At 38.0% G+C, this 17,484-nt stretch overlaps 1 protein-coding gene across 7 annotated transcripts in view; it reads right to left on the reverse strand.

Annotated features, from left to right (window-relative positions):
• Positions 1 to 1,951: 1,951 nt before the first annotated feature.
• Positions 1,952 to 17,484, reverse strand: part of camsap2a (calmodulin regulated spectrin-associated protein family, member 2a) — a 45,094-nt gene continuing 29,561 nt past the window's right edge. For 2 of the 7 annotated variants that reach the window (XM_058760789.1, XM_058760794.1), the window contains 14 exons: positions 17,251 to 17,283; positions 16,797 to 16,938; positions 14,784 to 14,923; positions 11,939 to 12,029; positions 11,749 to 11,845; positions 11,591 to 11,628; positions 11,422 to 11,491; positions 9,300 to 11,331; positions 7,071 to 7,207; positions 6,768 to 6,988; positions 6,280 to 6,370; positions 5,353 to 5,471; positions 4,667 to 4,785; positions 1,952 to 4,143 (listed from right to left, as the gene is read on the reverse strand). In XM_058760789.1, coding sequence (XP_058616772.1) covers positions 3,838 to 4,143; positions 4,667 to 4,785; positions 5,353 to 5,471; positions 6,280 to 6,370; positions 6,768 to 6,988; positions 7,071 to 7,207; positions 9,300 to 11,331; positions 11,422 to 11,491; positions 11,591 to 11,628; positions 11,749 to 11,845; positions 11,939 to 12,029; positions 14,784 to 14,923; positions 16,797 to 16,938; positions 17,251 to 17,283 — 3,636 coding nt within the window. In that variant the 3' untranslated portion in view covers positions 1,952 to 3,837. The remainder of the gene's footprint in view (positions 4,144 to 4,666; positions 4,786 to 5,352; positions 5,472 to 6,279; positions 6,371 to 6,767; positions 6,989 to 7,070; positions 7,208 to 9,299; positions 11,332 to 11,421; positions 11,492 to 11,590; positions 11,629 to 11,748; positions 11,846 to 11,938; positions 12,030 to 14,783; positions 14,924 to 16,796; positions 16,939 to 17,250; positions 17,284 to 17,484) is intronic. The other 5 variants (XM_058760792.1, XM_058760791.1, XM_058760790.1 and 2 more) reach the window with 5 other exon arrangements.

The raw sequence follows: 17,484 nt of genomic DNA on the forward strand, positions 1-17,484 counted from the left end.
ATTATTATTATTATCTGTAATTTAATTTATGTTGTATACTGTAATAGACATTGAGCTGCAAAAATAATTCCTGAATCCTAATAAGAGTTGTTTGTTAAGTGTTATTGATCTCATGAGTGTTCACTGGGCAGGAAAGTCATCTGTGTATTTGAATTGTAAGCATTTAAGAATACCTGTAATAACTAGATTAAAAAGTTTGAAAGACAATTTTATGCTGGCTTGTCTTAAAGTCTTGTTTAAGAAACATAAATAGTTTGGTCAGTTAGATGTTCTAGATGTTTGCTAAAGTGTTGCTAGTTGGTTGCTAGGATATTCTGGGTGGTTGCTAGGCTTTTGCTATGCAGTTGCTGGGGTGTTGCTAGACTATTGATAGTGTTCTGGGTGATTACAGACATTCCCACCTCTGGTAATAACAGAATGTCTTCTTTAATGATACAAGCTCAGAAACATTTATAACCTCTTGAAGTTTTTCATATTGTGTATCGACTTGGTACCATGATGGATATTGAAATGTTGTTATTTATTTTTCATTTTAAACAGTATAGATGACTTAATGGTAATGCAATATTTGTGAACATAACTGTGCACGTCAGACAATAAATCCCCAAAATCTATGCATGCTTGCTTTGGTGTTGCCACCCCTCATAGACCCCATGCCACCCCTTTGCCACCCTAAATATTATTTTCTAGATCCGCCCCTGGGCCTACGAACTCAAATTAAACAATTTCGTATTATGAAATACTCGTTATTTGTAAGTTATGAATCACTGATGCTTTAAAAGTGTTGATGGAATTAAAAATTCATGATGGAACGTTCTAAAAAATCCACAATGTTGCCTACAATCACCTTAGATTAGGCTACTTCAACACTGGCGTGAGATTTTTGAATATTGACAGGACATAATATTTTAGCCACTTTTGAGTTCTAGAAATCCTCTTAAATTACTAAAATAATAGTTTATTATCTTTATTATTATTATAGCACTCATACTTCGTCTCAGACTGGTATAAAGTTGGCTTGACGTTGGATGTTCGATACTCGCATATTTAGGGACTGTCTCTAAAGTTACATGCGATATTGGTATACATTTTTCCAACTTCAATAGCATATGTGACCGTGGACCACAAAACCAGTCTTAAGTGAGATTTATCTGAAAGCTGAATAAATAAGCTTTCCATTGATGTATGGTTTGTTAGGATTGGACAATATTTGGCGGAGATACAACTATTTGAAAATCTGGAATCTGAGGGTGCAAAAAAATCAAAATATTGCAAAAGAAAAATTGATAATTTTGACCCATACAACGTATTTTTGGCTATTGCTACAAATATACCCCAGCGACTTAAGACTGGTTTTGTGGTCCAGGGTCACATATGAGCAGAATGACTTACAGTCATAAAACAAACTAAACTGTTCATCTAGGTGTAAACTATAATGCACACCTTTTACATTTTTGATATTTATTAAAATTATAGTTGACATCTAGATGAACAGTTTACAGTTTGTGTTATGACTGGAAGTCATTCTCCTCAAATGCTATTGAGCTTTAAATTAGCGTTTGAGCCCATTCGGTACTGAAAAATAGCACTTTTTACATATGATTTACAGTTTATTTTAATAGATATCAAAAATATAAAAGGTGTGCATTATAGTTTACATTATAGTGTACATGAACAGTTTACAGTTTGTGTTATGACTGTAAGTCATTCTGCTCATATGCTATTGAAGTTAGAAAAATGTATACCAGTATCGCATGTAACTTTAGAAACGGTCCCTAAATATGTGAATATCAAACGTCCAACATCAAGCCAACTTTATACCAGTTCTACTCAGGTGTGCAGTGTTTCTAGTAACTACAAAAAGTTTAGTAGGCTGTTATACATTGTTGCAAATATTGATGAAATTTTATTACATATTCATTAAAGTCAAACAATAATCAGCAGGCTGCACTTGAGGCCATGCGAAATTTATTGAATGCAATTGAAATCGAACATGTTACTTGAACAATATGACAGCACAGCGCCTGAAAGAAAATAAGAGAGAGACGTGCTGGAGAGATTAGAGAACACACACTGTACAGTTTTCTATCGTGCTAATTTACAGCTTAATAACCCTTGTTTGTGGCTCGAAATGGCCAAATAACATTTGTTTCCAGTAGTACCATTCTAAGATGTCAGCTACCGTGTATTCAGGGCTGTGCACATATTTCCATTCCAAACACAGACACATCACTCAAACTACTCAAGAAATGTTTGAATGGGAGAACAGGAGTGCAAGTTTATGTTTCGAGAGGCAAGCACCAAAAATAACTGCAGTTTTTACAATTCCCACTGAAATAAAGGGCACAAAAGGAAGGCCGTTTTTTTCGTCAGGCAACAAAGCCTCTACCCGTATACAGCCACATTCTGCCTCAAAAGGATTAAAGGTGTGGTTTCATTTAGCTACCATAGTTTGGCGAATTTTTGCTGGCGAAATTAAGTCATTTCATTGCTGGGAATACCGCTTGCAGATTTCGCATCGGATTCACACAAATTTTGCGCTTTGACCAATAAAAAGCTGCTTGGTTTGACAGTGCTACACTGTTACCAATGAACCTTTTTGCCAACGAAAATTCATATTTTCACCAAAATTTCGCTAATATGATCACACTTTAAGAGGAAATGCTAACAGACTGAGATTCGTAACATCTTAAAATGCCACACAGACTCCAGGCGTAAAAATGCGGCATGTCTTAAACCCTTATAAACAAGTCAAAAATTATTTTTATTATTTAAAATAATTCACCAATCAAACGATTTAGCCCTCAGTCGAAAAACACGGAAATGGCTCCAACAATCCGGTAAAATATATCATTTGGCAAAATGCTTTTAATACTTTTGCGTGATCCGGGACAGGGAAATACTTCAGATCAGTCACCACAAGCATACATAACAGTATAAAAGTATTTTGAAAATAATTATGACTCCAGCACATGATGTTATTCATCCTCATTCATGGAAATATCGTTCAAACAATTCAGTCCACCTGATTTTTCTTTGATCGCATCGACAGAACGGTTTGGTTTCTAACCCCTAGTCTTATTTAAGACCTTTTATGAAAGATAAATATTGATTAAATAGATCATTATGCTGAACATTTCCATCAGTCGGTCCAAAAAACCCTGAAATATATATATATATAAAAAAACACCTACAGGAACGGAATGAAATGAATTCACAATCCTGCTGTGAATCAATGCCATTAGATAATGTTAAAACCCATCAAAAGTGGGTTCGGCCTGCAAACTAAACCACTCACTGCACATTAGCACACTGGTTAGTGTATACTAGATATGACAGGATTCCCTTACAGTACTAAACTGTTATAATCACAAGCTATGCATGTGAGAACCTTTCCATAAGCAGCCGTACAATCGTATCAGGACAGTCGTAAAAAATAATTCAAATAAAAACATAGACAAAAAGCAACATAAGGCCACACGTCAACATAAGTGCGAGATTTCTGTACAAACTAAGAACATTCAGTGCTTTAGTGTGCCAAATTAAAATAACAGGTCATCCATGACAACTTTTCATTATTTTCCTTTTTTTTTTTTTTTGGCACATTTAAATAAAAACGACACATATGCGGTGCAGTAAAACAACTTGAATCACACAGTCTCGGGTGTTTGACACATGAGTTTGATCCATTTGCCACCCCATAGAGTTTTACATTCCAGTTGTGCATAATCTTGTGTGTCCGAACGACAACTGACGGAAGAGTGTAAAAAGTGTTGTAGGATTCGATTATGTACAAACAAGTGCATTGAGATTGTGTATGTCTGCCGTCGAGAAACACTAGGACTTCACGGCCGCTACTTTCTTCGGCGTTCCTGGTTTTTTGGTCTGCCACAGGTGGCTGTGGATCGTGATGGCGTCGACGTTTGCCGACATGGTCTTGGCTGGAATTTGGCTGAACTGCTTCCTGTCTGAGTTGTACTTGTAGAGGCCGTCGATCATCTTGCGCGAGATGGTTTTAGGACCGATGCCGGCCAATTTGTTGATCTCCTCTGTGTCGGGGCAGTAGGTGTAGAGCGAGCGGAACTGGCAGCCGGAATCCCGGAACAGGATCAGGAAGTTGTTGGCCCCTGATTTCTCCATTTCCTTGATAAAATGAATAAATATGATGAATAAAATGTATAATATAAATTTAATGGGGGAATAAAATAAGTAAATTAAATTAATACATAAAAAAACTCTTAAACATGCACAAATTAATTTCATGTATTTTTAATTCATTTAGTGCTGTCAAATGATTAATCGCAATTAATCACATCCAAAATAAACGTTCTTGTTTACATTATATATGTATGTGTATTGTGTATATTTATTGTGTATATATAAACACACGCATACAGTAAATATTCACACATTTATACTTTATATTATATATAAATATTTAATATATAAACATAACATTTTTCTTAAATATATTCATGCACGTGTTCGTATTTATATATACATAATAAATATACACAGTATACACACATATATTATGTAAACAAAAACTTTTATTTTGGATGTGTCATTTAATTTATTTGTTAAATAAAATATCATGTTCACTGCATTTAATAGCTATATTACTAAATAATAATCGTAGTATTAACTGCAAAATGGACATGCTTACTTCCAAAATCTTGTTTTTCTGTCCTTCATTGACTTTGCCAGCCAAACAGCAATGTGTCAAAGCATTCTGAATTATATGCTTATTTGACTTTGCACTGGGCTCCTTATATAATTTAGGACCTGCAGCAAAGAAATAGAGGTGGTATTATGTAATGTTATAACACAATATAAAAGTTATTGTACCTTCGGAGTCTGCCGCTCAAACTCCAGTCCTCTAGAGGGAGCTGTCACTTGAAGTTCTGAGCATGTTTTATCCACCTTATTCTTCCTGTAAAAATGGGCGTGGCCACTTGTACATTTTATGGGTCTTGCTTCTGGTCTCATCCGCGTCCAGCTATTTTTAGCTGTACAAAACCGCTCGTTTTGTTGCTTGATATTGCAAATTGGTGTGTCTTGCCATATTATTTTAATGTATTATCTTAATTATGAACACGTCGTAATTCTTGTTATTTTCCTATAGCGGCTAATGAACCGTAAGTCTCACCCATAGGCTTACTTCCGCATTGAAGAATAAGGTGGATACATTAAAATTTAATTATGTTAAGTATATTCAAATGTTTGGTCATTTAGAAATGCTTAGATATAGATAGTATTGTTTAGAACTAATAAATAGGCTCCCTCTGGTGGTCCGGAGGTGGAGCCGCAGCCGTAACCGATAAATATTGTGAAACATTTTAGTATTTTAACCTGTGTATTCGGTGTTGGATGTCAGTGAGGATGTGGTTGAACCATTCTCCCAGTCTTTCTCTCCGTTACGGCTGCTGGAGCGAGTGGGCGACAGGCAACCGTCTGCTGAGTCAGGCCTACTGGGATGACATGAAAAACTGAGTCCTGCAATCCATCAGATTCTGACACATCCACTAACAACAACTGCTCTCATGCAGAATCAAGCAGTGACTGAATTAAAGCTCTTAATCATAAATCATGTTTTTTTTTATGCATGTAATTTCCCTGGTGTCAGCATCAAATGAAATAACAAAAATAAAATACTTTTAATGTGACGTATTGGAGAAAGCAACAGAATATTAAATGCATGTTAAGACAAGCCACATGTATTAAGAAGTTTAATTTTTAAAAAAAAGTTATTTTAATAACATTATGGAAGCTTCTAAAGAAGCCTTTAGCAAAAGTGTGAAGTGCAGATCTTTATTTTTGTGTCTTTCAAGTTTCAGTGCCAGTGTGAAGGTTAGTGACCTTAAAACTTTGCTTGTTTAATAATGACAAAATGAAACAAAAAAGCTGTGATGGGTGAACTATAGTAGCCATCTTTATTGTTCAAAGATGGGGGATCATTCCTCGTGTTGCTGCCAAACTCAAAGCAAAACAGGATGTTCTTCTTGAACAGAAGATGGAAGCGCAACGAGTCTTATCCAACTTCGACTGACCTTCTATTTCTCACACGAGGAGAGCTCAAAAAGAAGAAAAGACTGCCAGATGCTAAGTTATTGCTTCTAAGAAGCAAGAACATTCAAGAATACGAAGGAAAAAATACAGAGAATTCAAAGGAAACTGGGTTAGTATTGTACAGTAAAGCTAGAGAAATATATAGAATTGCAGGGAAACACAGGAAGCAAACATATTCTCATACTAATGACTGCTCGAGGTGCTTCTTACCTTTGTGTTTTCTTATCTGAGTTGACACTGTCGTTATCTCCAAGAGACGCCAGAGACAGGCTGGACACTGAAAAAACACGAGGTCGTGAACCTGGATGCAAAACAAAACGGGACAGGACCCACAGTTACACAAGACAACAGCAAGCCCGCCAAACTTTGTGTTACCCTCATAACAGTACAGCTCTCTGCAACTATGTTGCTTTCTAACTTCTTCAAACTGTCTAAACACACACAAAAGAGTGTAATTTGAAAGATTCCTAAAAGAATTCAGCCAGATTGGTTAAATTAATTCAAAAGAGAACTTTGAAATTAGTTGGAAATTAGTTAGAAAGTTAATAAATTGGTTAGAATAGATATTTAGAGCAAGTAAAGATCTAGAGTACTCGTTAGAAGGAAATACAGAGGGATGCAGTGAGCTGGACAGGAAAAGGCTGAGAGTAGCACAAAGCATGCAGTGCCGGGCTTTGCCAGTAGGGGGCGCCCTTTACCTGTCGTGGCCCTGACAGGAGTCCTGGGGGACTCCATCACATCTCTGTGGATGGACTTGGGTCGTGGTTTCCTCTGCTTGGCCCCCGCAGGACGCGGTTTGACAAGCGTGTCCATGTCCTTCATAAGCTTCAGCTGTTTTCTCCTCAGGTACTCCTGTTTGATAAATTCCCGTCGGGCTTTGTCTTCTTCCTTCTTCATGCGGTCTTCCTCTGCTTTCAGTCTGTGGAAAAAGACAGATATTGAAATTAAGAATGAGGGGGAGGAGTGTAGATTTAGTGACTGACAGCTGGGCTGGGTGTTACCTGGCCTCTTCTTTCTTTTGCTCAAGCTCCGCCTCCAGCTGTTGTTTCCTCTGCTGGCTCTCCCGTTCTCTTCTCAGCCTTTTCTCCAGAAGCGCTGCTCGCTTTATGGCCATGCTGTCCTCTTCCTTCATATCATCCTTACAACATGAACACATTATCAGAATGGACATTAAGAATCTCTGTTAATGTCTTATGTTCAGGTCTATCAAGTATCTGAACAAGGAATCTGAAGGCAATATACTGGTGTTGATGTGACCAGTCTGGATGAGCCAGATTCGCTGCACTGCTCAGACTCCCTGCAGAACGCTAACACCATAAAATAAATTATTTATTTGACTTAGTTTTCTGACCTAGATCAAACAGCTGCATTTTCTAGGGATCTGTCCCAAGCTAACCTCCTTCTGCGACTAAAAATAATTTCATTTGTTATACTCACACAGCATTTTCCTGAGCTAAAGCTATGATAATACGCCATTTTGGGTTGTAACTATGGCACTTAACAGATAAAACAGCTAGATTTTTAAAAGTTTCTTAAAATGTAGCAAGCACTTGCCACAACACTGCTTAAGTGTTCTAATCTGGATTCCTGCTAGGGTATTGTTAGCTGTTTGTTAAGTGTGTGGTTTTAACAAATTGCTAGGCTATTGTTAAGGTTCTCTAGGTGGTTACTTACTGGCCCAAGACAACATAGCTCGCTATCAAGTCAAGAAAATATCCTCAACAAACCACATAATTTAAGGCAGCATTCAAGTTAGGTGTGTGACAAAATTTGATCACACCAAAATTTTAACACGTAAATTACCTTAAAGGGATAGTTCACCCAAAAAAGAAAATTCTGTCATAAATTACCCACCCTCATGTTGTTCCAAACCTGTAAGACCTTCGTTCGTCTTCTAAACACAAATTAAGATATTTTGGATGAAATCTGAGAGCTTTCTGACCTTGCATATACAGCAACGCAACTGACATGTTCAAGGCCCAGAAAGATAGTAAAGACATTGTTAAAACAGTCCCATGTGACATCAGTGGTTCAAACGTAATTTTATAATGCTATGAGAATACTTTTTGTGCGCAAAGAAAACAAAAATAACTTTATTCAACAATTTCTCCTCTTCTGTGTCAGTTGACGCGCGCTCACAAGAGTACCACGATGTATGCGGAATAATTTGTTGAATGTAGTCGTTATTTTTGTTTCTGTATTTTTTGTTTTTGCGCACAAAAAGTAGTCTTGTAGCTTCAAAAAAATTACGGCTGAACCAAGTTCATATGGACTATAGGCGCTTTTGCACCCGAGGAACCTTTTCATAGTTCCTAGAACTATTGGCGGAAGTTCCCGAGATAGAATCGTATTTAGTTCCTGGAACTCCGTTTGGGGGAACCAATTTAGCTCCTACTTCAGAGTAGGGTCTAAAACAGTTCTATAGGAACTATCAGTGAAGCAGTGTATGCTGATTGACCAAACAAAAATACGAAACACCGGCTTCCCAGGCATATTTAAAAAGCCATGTAAACATATTTACTCCACGAACATGGAAAACACAGATAACGGCATTTACCTGTTGTCTGCAGTGTTTTGTTATTTTCTCAGCCTTGATGATAACACTACAAGGAGATTTAGTCCGATTTTCATGCTCTTTTAATCGCGTAAATTGTGTGTTTACATTCCATCTCCGATTTCATGAAACCCATGACACACATCAAAAACAGCTCTGAATGTGGCGTCCTGTAAATACCGCGAATAAAGACGCCACCTGGACTGCTTCAGAGTTCCTGCTGCCGGTGTGAATGCAACCAGGAAAACGGCCCGAGGGAGAAATTGGTTCCCCCGGAACCACCCTGCTGGCTAGTTCCTAGAACTATGTGGTGCAAAAGCGTCTTATTTTAATGATGTCCTTACTACCTTTATGGGCCTTCAACGTGGTAGTTACATTGCTGTCTATGCTGTCAGAAAGCTCTCGGATTTCATCAAAAATATCTTAATTTGTGTTCCGAAGATGAACGAAGGTCTTATGGGTTTGGAACGACATGAGGGTGAGTAATTAATGACAGAATATTCTTTTTTGGGTGAACCATCCCTTTAAGTTCAAACTGCTAACAGTAAGCAATAGCAATAGTGACACTTGCCTTAGCATTCAACACTAAGTATTCACATATGGTAGTGGTAGAGTTTATTTTTTATTTAGAGTTTATTAATAATCTACCGATTAAGACTCTGACATTCATATCTACCTTGAAAAAGAATCCACAGCACATTTTCTGCTCATCGTCCAGATTTTCCCCTGAAGTCTCCTTCTCGCCTTCCTCTTCCAACGCTTGTCCATCCAGGGGCTTGAGAACAGACAGTGGAACCTCAATCAAATTTTTGTTGGTCTGATGGGTGATGTCAACTGGCTCGGTGGGAGTGACAATGACGGTCTCCATTACAATCTGCGACAAAACCTCTGACACACTAGACTCCACTGCAGGCTTAATCTCATTTGTTGGCTTCTTCAGCTGTTCCCTTTCCTCCATTGATTCGTTCTCTTTCTTGCTCTCCTCTCCCCTATCTTCTGGCTCCTTGGCTGACAAGTCAGCGTCTTCGGTTAAAGCCTGCTGGGTTTCTTTGGTTGGGGAGGTGATGGTACCAGCAAAACATTCAATCGACAAAGACTCAAGGCCTTGCTCTATGTCCCTGTCTGTGGCTTCAGCTCCTGATGGTGGATTCTTCTCATTGCCCAAATAAGAAAATGAGCAGGACACGGACTGAGATGGGGAGAACCTTCTCAAGCGTGGTATGCTGTCCACCGACTGTGGAACGGTCAGGACTCGGTTGAAGGGAGTGATCTTTAGCTCACTGGGTCTGGGAGTCCTTGGTGTCTTGGAATGGAAAGAAGCAGACTTCCTCTTAAGGTTTGTAGGGGAACGGTGCGTAGCTCTAGGAGAATCTGCAGGTGAGGGAGAGCCTGAAGAGCGTGTCCCACTCCCTCTGAGGTCTCGCACCTGCTTTTGCGGCGAAGGTTGAGGTGGCGACACAACCCAAGCCTGTTGCTCCCGCATCTGCATGATTACCTCCTGCTGCTGGGCCAACCGCTGCATCTCACTCTGCAAGAAGCTCAGGGAAGCATTGAGCTTCTCAATGGAGCGTGTGTATTCCATCAGGTCCGCCTCGGATGTACCGTCCTCACCCGCAGACTTCACCGGAGACTTGACGGGCTGAGGTGTCTCCGCTGGCGTCTTGCTTCCCTCTGAACTGGGAGTGTCCTCTTGAGAAGGTGAGGTGCCATCTACTCCTTTCCTCTTGACAACTGTGAGGAAAGCACTGCGTCCCATCTTCTGACGGTGCCGGGTAAAAGCCGCCTCTACTTTCTTCTTCTGAGCCTCAATGGCTCGACGCTTCTCTTCAAGTCTCATGCGAAGCTGCACCATTTCTGCAGCCATGGCCTGGGCCGGATCCTTGGATGGCTGATGTGCAGGGCTGACCTCAGGTGAAGGAGCCCAGGAAACAGAGTGAGGAATGCCGAGATCTGAATTGTCTGGTGTTGTGCTTTGGGAAGCAGCACCTTTGGCCTCCACATTTGGATTCAGTTTACGGAATTTCTGCTCAGCAAAGCTGGTCATCTTAATACCAGGTGTAAAAGCAGGTGTGCTTCCGGCAGGGGACTTGCTGCTTAGGCTGCTGGGACATGGGCTTGTAGAGCCCTGGCTATGGCAAGCTCTTGCCTCAAAGTCTTGATCCGTATCAAGCTCCATACTGACAGTACAATCCCTAAGGGATGAGTCCTCGTCTAGGGTCTCTTGGATGTCCTCTGTCCGCACATGTATGCCGGTGTCTACTTCAGTGGTGGATGTGCTAGCAACCCCTTTGGACGTTTCTGAAACTGAGTCTAGCTCGCCATCCTTTGCTTCAGGGTTCAATTCACTTTTATTCTGGAGGTGAAGAAAGAAGCCTTCACTGGGCACAAGGGCCCTGGGGCTCTGAGGTTTCTTCTCTGAGTTGTGGATGATCTCAAGAGCCTCTTCGATGCTAGGTGGCCCTGAGCCATTTAGACGGACGTTATGATTTCCTGACAAGCTGTCAGGACAGACTTCCTCCTCGATGCCCATGTTCTTTCCGTTGACAGGCTGAAAGGACAGGTTTCTCTTGATGCCCCTGGTGCTGTGGGGCATCTTGAAACCAAAACCTTCAGTGCTGACAGACCGAGTCATCCCTCGGCCAGTGGGTGTTTGACTGGTGCTCTCTTTATCAAATGGGATTTCAAAGGACACTCCCTGAGCAGCAGACCTGGAGAAAGAAGAGAGGATGTTATCCAACGGCATGTAGTTTCAAACTCAATGTCTTTAATTCTCAATAATGAGATGAATTTGCACTTACTTCTTCTCTTTGGGCCAAGTACCCATGAAGCTTTCCACAAATGACATTGAGGTTGATCGCTTGATCTCACCTGTACAGCACATATATAACTTATATAGTAATGGGTGCATTTCAAATTAAGACTTATATCTTGTTATCATAAAACTTTTTTTAGGCCTTTTAACTTTACCTGAGCCTGAAGTCTGTGGTTGAGATCGGAGAGGGAGACTTTAACACGAACATAAAAAATATGAATATCCATCCAATTTTACATTTGAATTTCAACAGGCATTCAAAGTAAATCAAGCAGAAAGTGGAAGTTTTCAATAAAAGAGACTTTTGATATACCTTGGTCTGTCTGGACTAGGAGGTCTTTCCATGAAACTTCTCTTTGTGACATTTGAGATTGGCACAGATGGCAGATTTTTCAGTGAAGGGGCTGGTGCTATAAATGACAAGACAAATGTGTCCGTTTACGATTGTAAACACCATTGGCTAATAATTCTGGGAAATACATTCTATTGTATTATTAGTCTACCTTCAGTGTCCAGCACCTGAGGCTGGACGAATGGTGGCTTAACAACCTCGAACCACCAGAAGAGCTCAGCCATAAACACAAGATAGTTATTCTGGTAAAAACAAACAAACAAACACATTAACTTGCATTGCAAGCATTTTTCCCCAAAACAATTAGCATGCTCATATAAAGCTAGTATGTATAATATTATATCTCCCACAAGATGTCTCTGCAATTCTCTAAATCCTGGTAGTGCATGAACGGACACCACCTGGAGACAAGAGTGCCCTTTTCCTTCAAATTTAATTAAATGGCTTACATATAAGGACTGCTGAGGGATTTTATGCTGTACAGTATATACAGTATAGCTTTTTTGTTTGGTCCAATAATGCACACAAACTTTTCATGCTGTGAACAACATCTTTATGCCAAGACTACAGAATTCATGACCTTGAATTCACAGAGGGTACCTGACATGATGAAAAATGCCTCTGATTCACTGTTCCCACTCAGCAGAATTTACATTTCTACATTTAAAGGCACAGGGTAACCGCAGCAATTATCCGGGGCCACTCCCAGAAGACATTACCTCAGCATTTTAATTGACTTTCAACAAAGAGTCCTTGCTCTCTTTATAGCCTAGAGTAGCTCTAGACTCTCAAAGCCACATCTATTGCATATAACCAAATTATTAAAGTATTTATTCATATAATCCAAGGCATCAATTGTTAACATTTGCAACAGTCTTTAATAATATAATATCATTAATGTTATGAAAGACAAAGCCACCCATTGTCAATTAATTAAAATACTCCATAGTGAAATTTGTACACAGCCTCATTGATTTTATGCAATATCATGAAACCCAATCTACCACTGCTACTGGCAATAACTAAAGGAATAACTAAAGGGGTCCACTGGCAACATTTGTATTGAGTGGTTGAGAGAGCCGGAGCAGGCGCGTGTTTGTACCCAGATGGTGTTTGGCACATGCGTCCTCTCCCCCATCTGCCTGGCTATGTACTTATTCACACAAAAGGCGTGAACGTATAATTAGATGGCTTATCTGTAGTTTTAGGGAATAAAATGTTGCTTTTAATTAAGGATGTCAATTTAAAGTGTTAATTTAATATATATAATTATTTTTTAAATAATGTTCAAAAAATGAATCATGCTTCCTCACCCGTATGCAAATTCCTTAATAACAGCATATGCCAACAGAATCTTCAAACATTGTTTTCAAAATATGCAGCTTATTACTGGTGAATCTTGGAGAATCAAAAATGAATTGCATATATCAATATTCATTGCGAAAGGACCCAGACAAGTTTGCAAATTGCAGAAAAACAAATATACAGAATATACATAGGAAAATATACATTTTAAAAATGTACAACTTGTACTATTTTCTCAAAATTCTATAAATATACATCAAACTTCTATTTGTTTATCTATTTAATTTTGAACTTGGATTTTTGGAACTTTTTACTATACAAGTTGAGAGCAGACTGGAAATAAAGATGACTGAAATGAGATCAGGTCACAATGCAGTTCAGATTCAAACCTGCATTTCAGCACATGAAGCACATGTGCTAACCGCACTAAACATTTAATAAAAGGAAGCAGCTGGGATTAGATTAGCTCTGACAGAAACTGGGTCAAGGTTACAGCTCAGTAACCTGCTCTCAATTCCACTCATATTTCTGAGATTCAGCTCTGAAGTCTGGCACTGTATCAGACTCTGCTCATGTCCTCTAACCAGAGGCTGTTCGGTGCTAATAAAACCCAACGCGCTGTGAGATTTTGCTACCATTTGTGGAATAAGAGTTTAAACAAAAACCAGGTGGAACATTGATTCTAGTAGCACTGCTCTCTGTTTGTGATTTTAAACAACCTCGTTGTGGTTTAATAAGCGTGGCCAGGTTTCCAAATCTTTACCACAAACTCCCAAACTACATCTTCACATTCTTCACATTCACAGCCACTGAAACCAACCGTTTTATTCCATGTTGATGGAACAGAAATGTCTGTTCCATCAACATCCCAAGAAGAACCAAAGGATTCTTGGTCAACATGGCTGAAAATCTTGGCAGCAGATGTTCTTTCTTTCCAGTCCAGAGAGGACCGAGATCAAAGACATGAAGACATAACATTCAGAATTAAACAAAACAGCAGGTCTTCACTTCCATCTGATCCCAAGAAAGTCCATATGTGGTTAATAGTTGACAAAGTAGTCTAAAGGTAAAGATTTCCAGTCTGACGATATCTAGCTCGCAAAACAAAATTTTTCCATTTCCTAATAACATTTTGATATCTTAAGAAGAAGAAAATCTCACAAAAAGAGGTATTTCCCAGAGAAAAAGCACATAATAAAAGCAAAAAATAAAAATAGGTCTAGGCTTTAAAAAAAAAAAAACTTTTAGGCTCTTGAGATCTTTCCATAATGGCATATCTAATAAACCATGATTCCTATATTTAAATATCTTCTAGGCATGTTTAATGTGATTTTATTGCTGTTTAAGTCAACTGCACCAGTCTTTAGAGAATCTGCTTCCATTGGGAGGCTGGTTTAAGCACCACCAACGTTTGAAGGCAAGCCTCATGCTTTTGGCTTTTTAACAGAAATAAAGCCAACTCCCACAGGCAGAGCTTGCGCTATTGCGAGAAAAGGGCTCCAAATAACAGCATCCCACCCAATCGCATATGTTGTGGCCTATAAACATTTGACAAACCTTGAACTACAGTTATAAAAGCATCAACCGATTAATCATAAAGGCAAGGAACTTGGAGACCTCTTTTGGCATTGAGCTCTAAAGCGCTTCTAACTGAAACCAAATCTAGACACAAGTTGTATCCGAAGGCTTACTTTGATGGATGAATGAGCGTAGAGCATGTCCTCCAGATTGAAGTGGCAGCAGTGGTTCAAGTGTTCCTTGCAGAAGTCCAGGATGAGCTGCAGGTTGTACAGACTGTCTGCCAGCGACATGGTCTCCTTTAGGCAAATGTCTGCAAATCAAAGATGATTCAAAATGCTACACTAATCAGGCACTACTCACTGACACAGATCATCCGGCATATTTGGTAGATTTGACAAGGACTCAACCAATCACAGAGAAGACCATTAATCAAGGAGTCTAAATGACAGTCATGTGGTTGACATTTGCCTTTGGAGATAAATGTAATGCATCCATCATTTGATTTCTAGTCCTCTTCATCACTGTGATTGGATTAACTGTGAGTTCAGGATGATTAAGTCACATAAACGTTTGAGGTATCCAAATGAGTACCTGAAGACTATTGTATTCGCTAATTCAAAGCAAAATGGCTCAAACTGATTTGTAGCACGTTTAAAAATAACATTCAAAAATAATATTACATGTTAAGTCGCAAGTTCGTTTCCCTCCAATGTTCCAATCTCAAAGTTTCAGAGGTTAAAGATATGAGGGAACCAAGAGGAGAAAGCTTATAGGCTACTTCAAAAGGTAGGCTAGGTTTACGTTAGTTACTACCGAGCATTTTAGTGTTCATGGCAGAGAATTTTACACTTTGTCAGCTGATATTTTTTGTAGGCTTTGCATACACATGTGCACCCCTCGAAAAGCCTGAAACCACAGAGCCTCTTACATAACAAATCCCATTATAGCTTCTGATTATATTTATATTTTTTCCACATTTTTTTTTTCTACGTAGATTTTGAATTTTTTATGGTTTTATTGTGAAATGTAATGCAGCAAAAACATTTGTCTGGGCTTTAACAACTTAAAATATTGCATAATACTTTTTAAATATTGAGGGGAAATATAAATATAATAATGTTATGCTTGTATTACTAAATAATTTTTTTTATAATATAAAAATATCACACTACTATTGTAGATATTGCTTTTTATGATGATTTTTTGAAAAAACATTCAATTGTATCTCGTTGAATATTTTTAAAATAATAAAATAATATGAAACTTGTATTAGTACTATAATTTTTAATAATATAAAATATTAAAATAATACACAATATTATTGTGGATATTGTTTTCTTTGATGATAAAACATTTGTCTAATGTTTCCTGTGTAATATTTAAAAAATAGAAATATAATCATACTTATGTAATAATACTTATATATACAGTATATTAATACAATATATTATTAAATTATTTAATACAAAAACAAAAGTAATAAACAATTGATGATGTTGTTTAATGAAATGTGCTTATTGTATATTTGAAAAATATTTTTTAAATATTGTGAAAAAATATAAATATAATATTAAACTTTTATTAGTAGTTATAATTTTTAATAATATAAAATATTAAAATAATACACAACATTGTGGATATTGTTTGATGAAAACATTTGTCTACTGTTTTTGAATAATATTTTTAAAAATATTGTGAAAAACAGAAATATAATAATATAATTTAATAATACAAAAATATAAAAGTAAACATTATATTTGATTGTTTTGTTTTTAAATGAAATGTTATAAAATGTGCTTATTGTATATTCTAAAATATTTGTTAAAAATAGTGGAAAAATACAAATATAATATTATACTTATATTAATACTACAGTTTTTATTTTATAATATAAAATATTAAAATAACACAACATCACTGCGTATGTGTTTTTTTAAGAAATGTAACATTTTCAAAATACTGTGAAAATAACATCTCCATGAATATATCATCCACTGTCATGATATTAAAATAAACCTGGATTTTGCATATTACATGCATTTCTACCGCTGATCTGTGTACAATAACAGCATGCGTAAGTAAATACGGTTGGTTTTGATTCAACAGCTCCCGTACACTATTCCCTCTGAGCGTTGCGTAGTATTTTGTGCTCAGTAATGTTAAGGTTTGGCAGGTTTCTGTACCTCCCAGGCAGACGATGGCGGGACAGTAAAAGTGCAGCAGGGCGGCGAGGGCACAGCCATCTGTGCTGTCCTTCAGGAGGTTGTCCACCGGAGGGATCCACGGCACCATCTTGGGCAGAACCTGCTCCTTCCTATAACGTGCCTGGAGCAAACAGACATAAACAAACGATTCAGTAGAGCAAAACACATCTGATAATTACATACAGAGAGCTCATGATGGACCAGTGTATGGAAAAGCACTGAAAATAAGACATGCGATGGGAACTTTTAACGGATGGTGACATAAAATCTATTTTTCGCTCAGCCTAATATAAATATTTCTCTGTCAACAGTTTATTGCATGGTTGATGAAGCTGAGGACGATGTGAAAGCGTCGTCATGGCAACAGAAACATGATGGAGCCACGAGATGGAAGAAGCCGGGATGAAAGAAGGCGTTTCTCAATCACACTTACAGGAACCAGCTTCATATACCACTTGGTTGGAGACTTCAGCCAGTCAAAGAATGAATGAGAGAGAGAGGGAAAGAGCAGTTACGTCAGCGAGCAGAGATTATTTAACACAATCAGCTGTTTACGTCCATATCAGATTAAGTGTGAAGATATCGTCTTTACTAGAACCCAGATTACAAGAAAACAAACAGTGAAACTCTTGACCCCAGTTTCACAGACAAGGCTTAAGCCTAGTTT

Source organism: Onychostoma macrolepis, chromosome 22, assembly GCF_012432095.1.
Source record: "Onychostoma macrolepis isolate SWU-2019 chromosome 22, ASM1243209v1, whole genome shotgun sequence".
Lineage (NCBI taxonomy): Eukaryota > Metazoa > Chordata > Actinopteri > Cypriniformes > Cyprinidae > Onychostoma > Onychostoma macrolepis.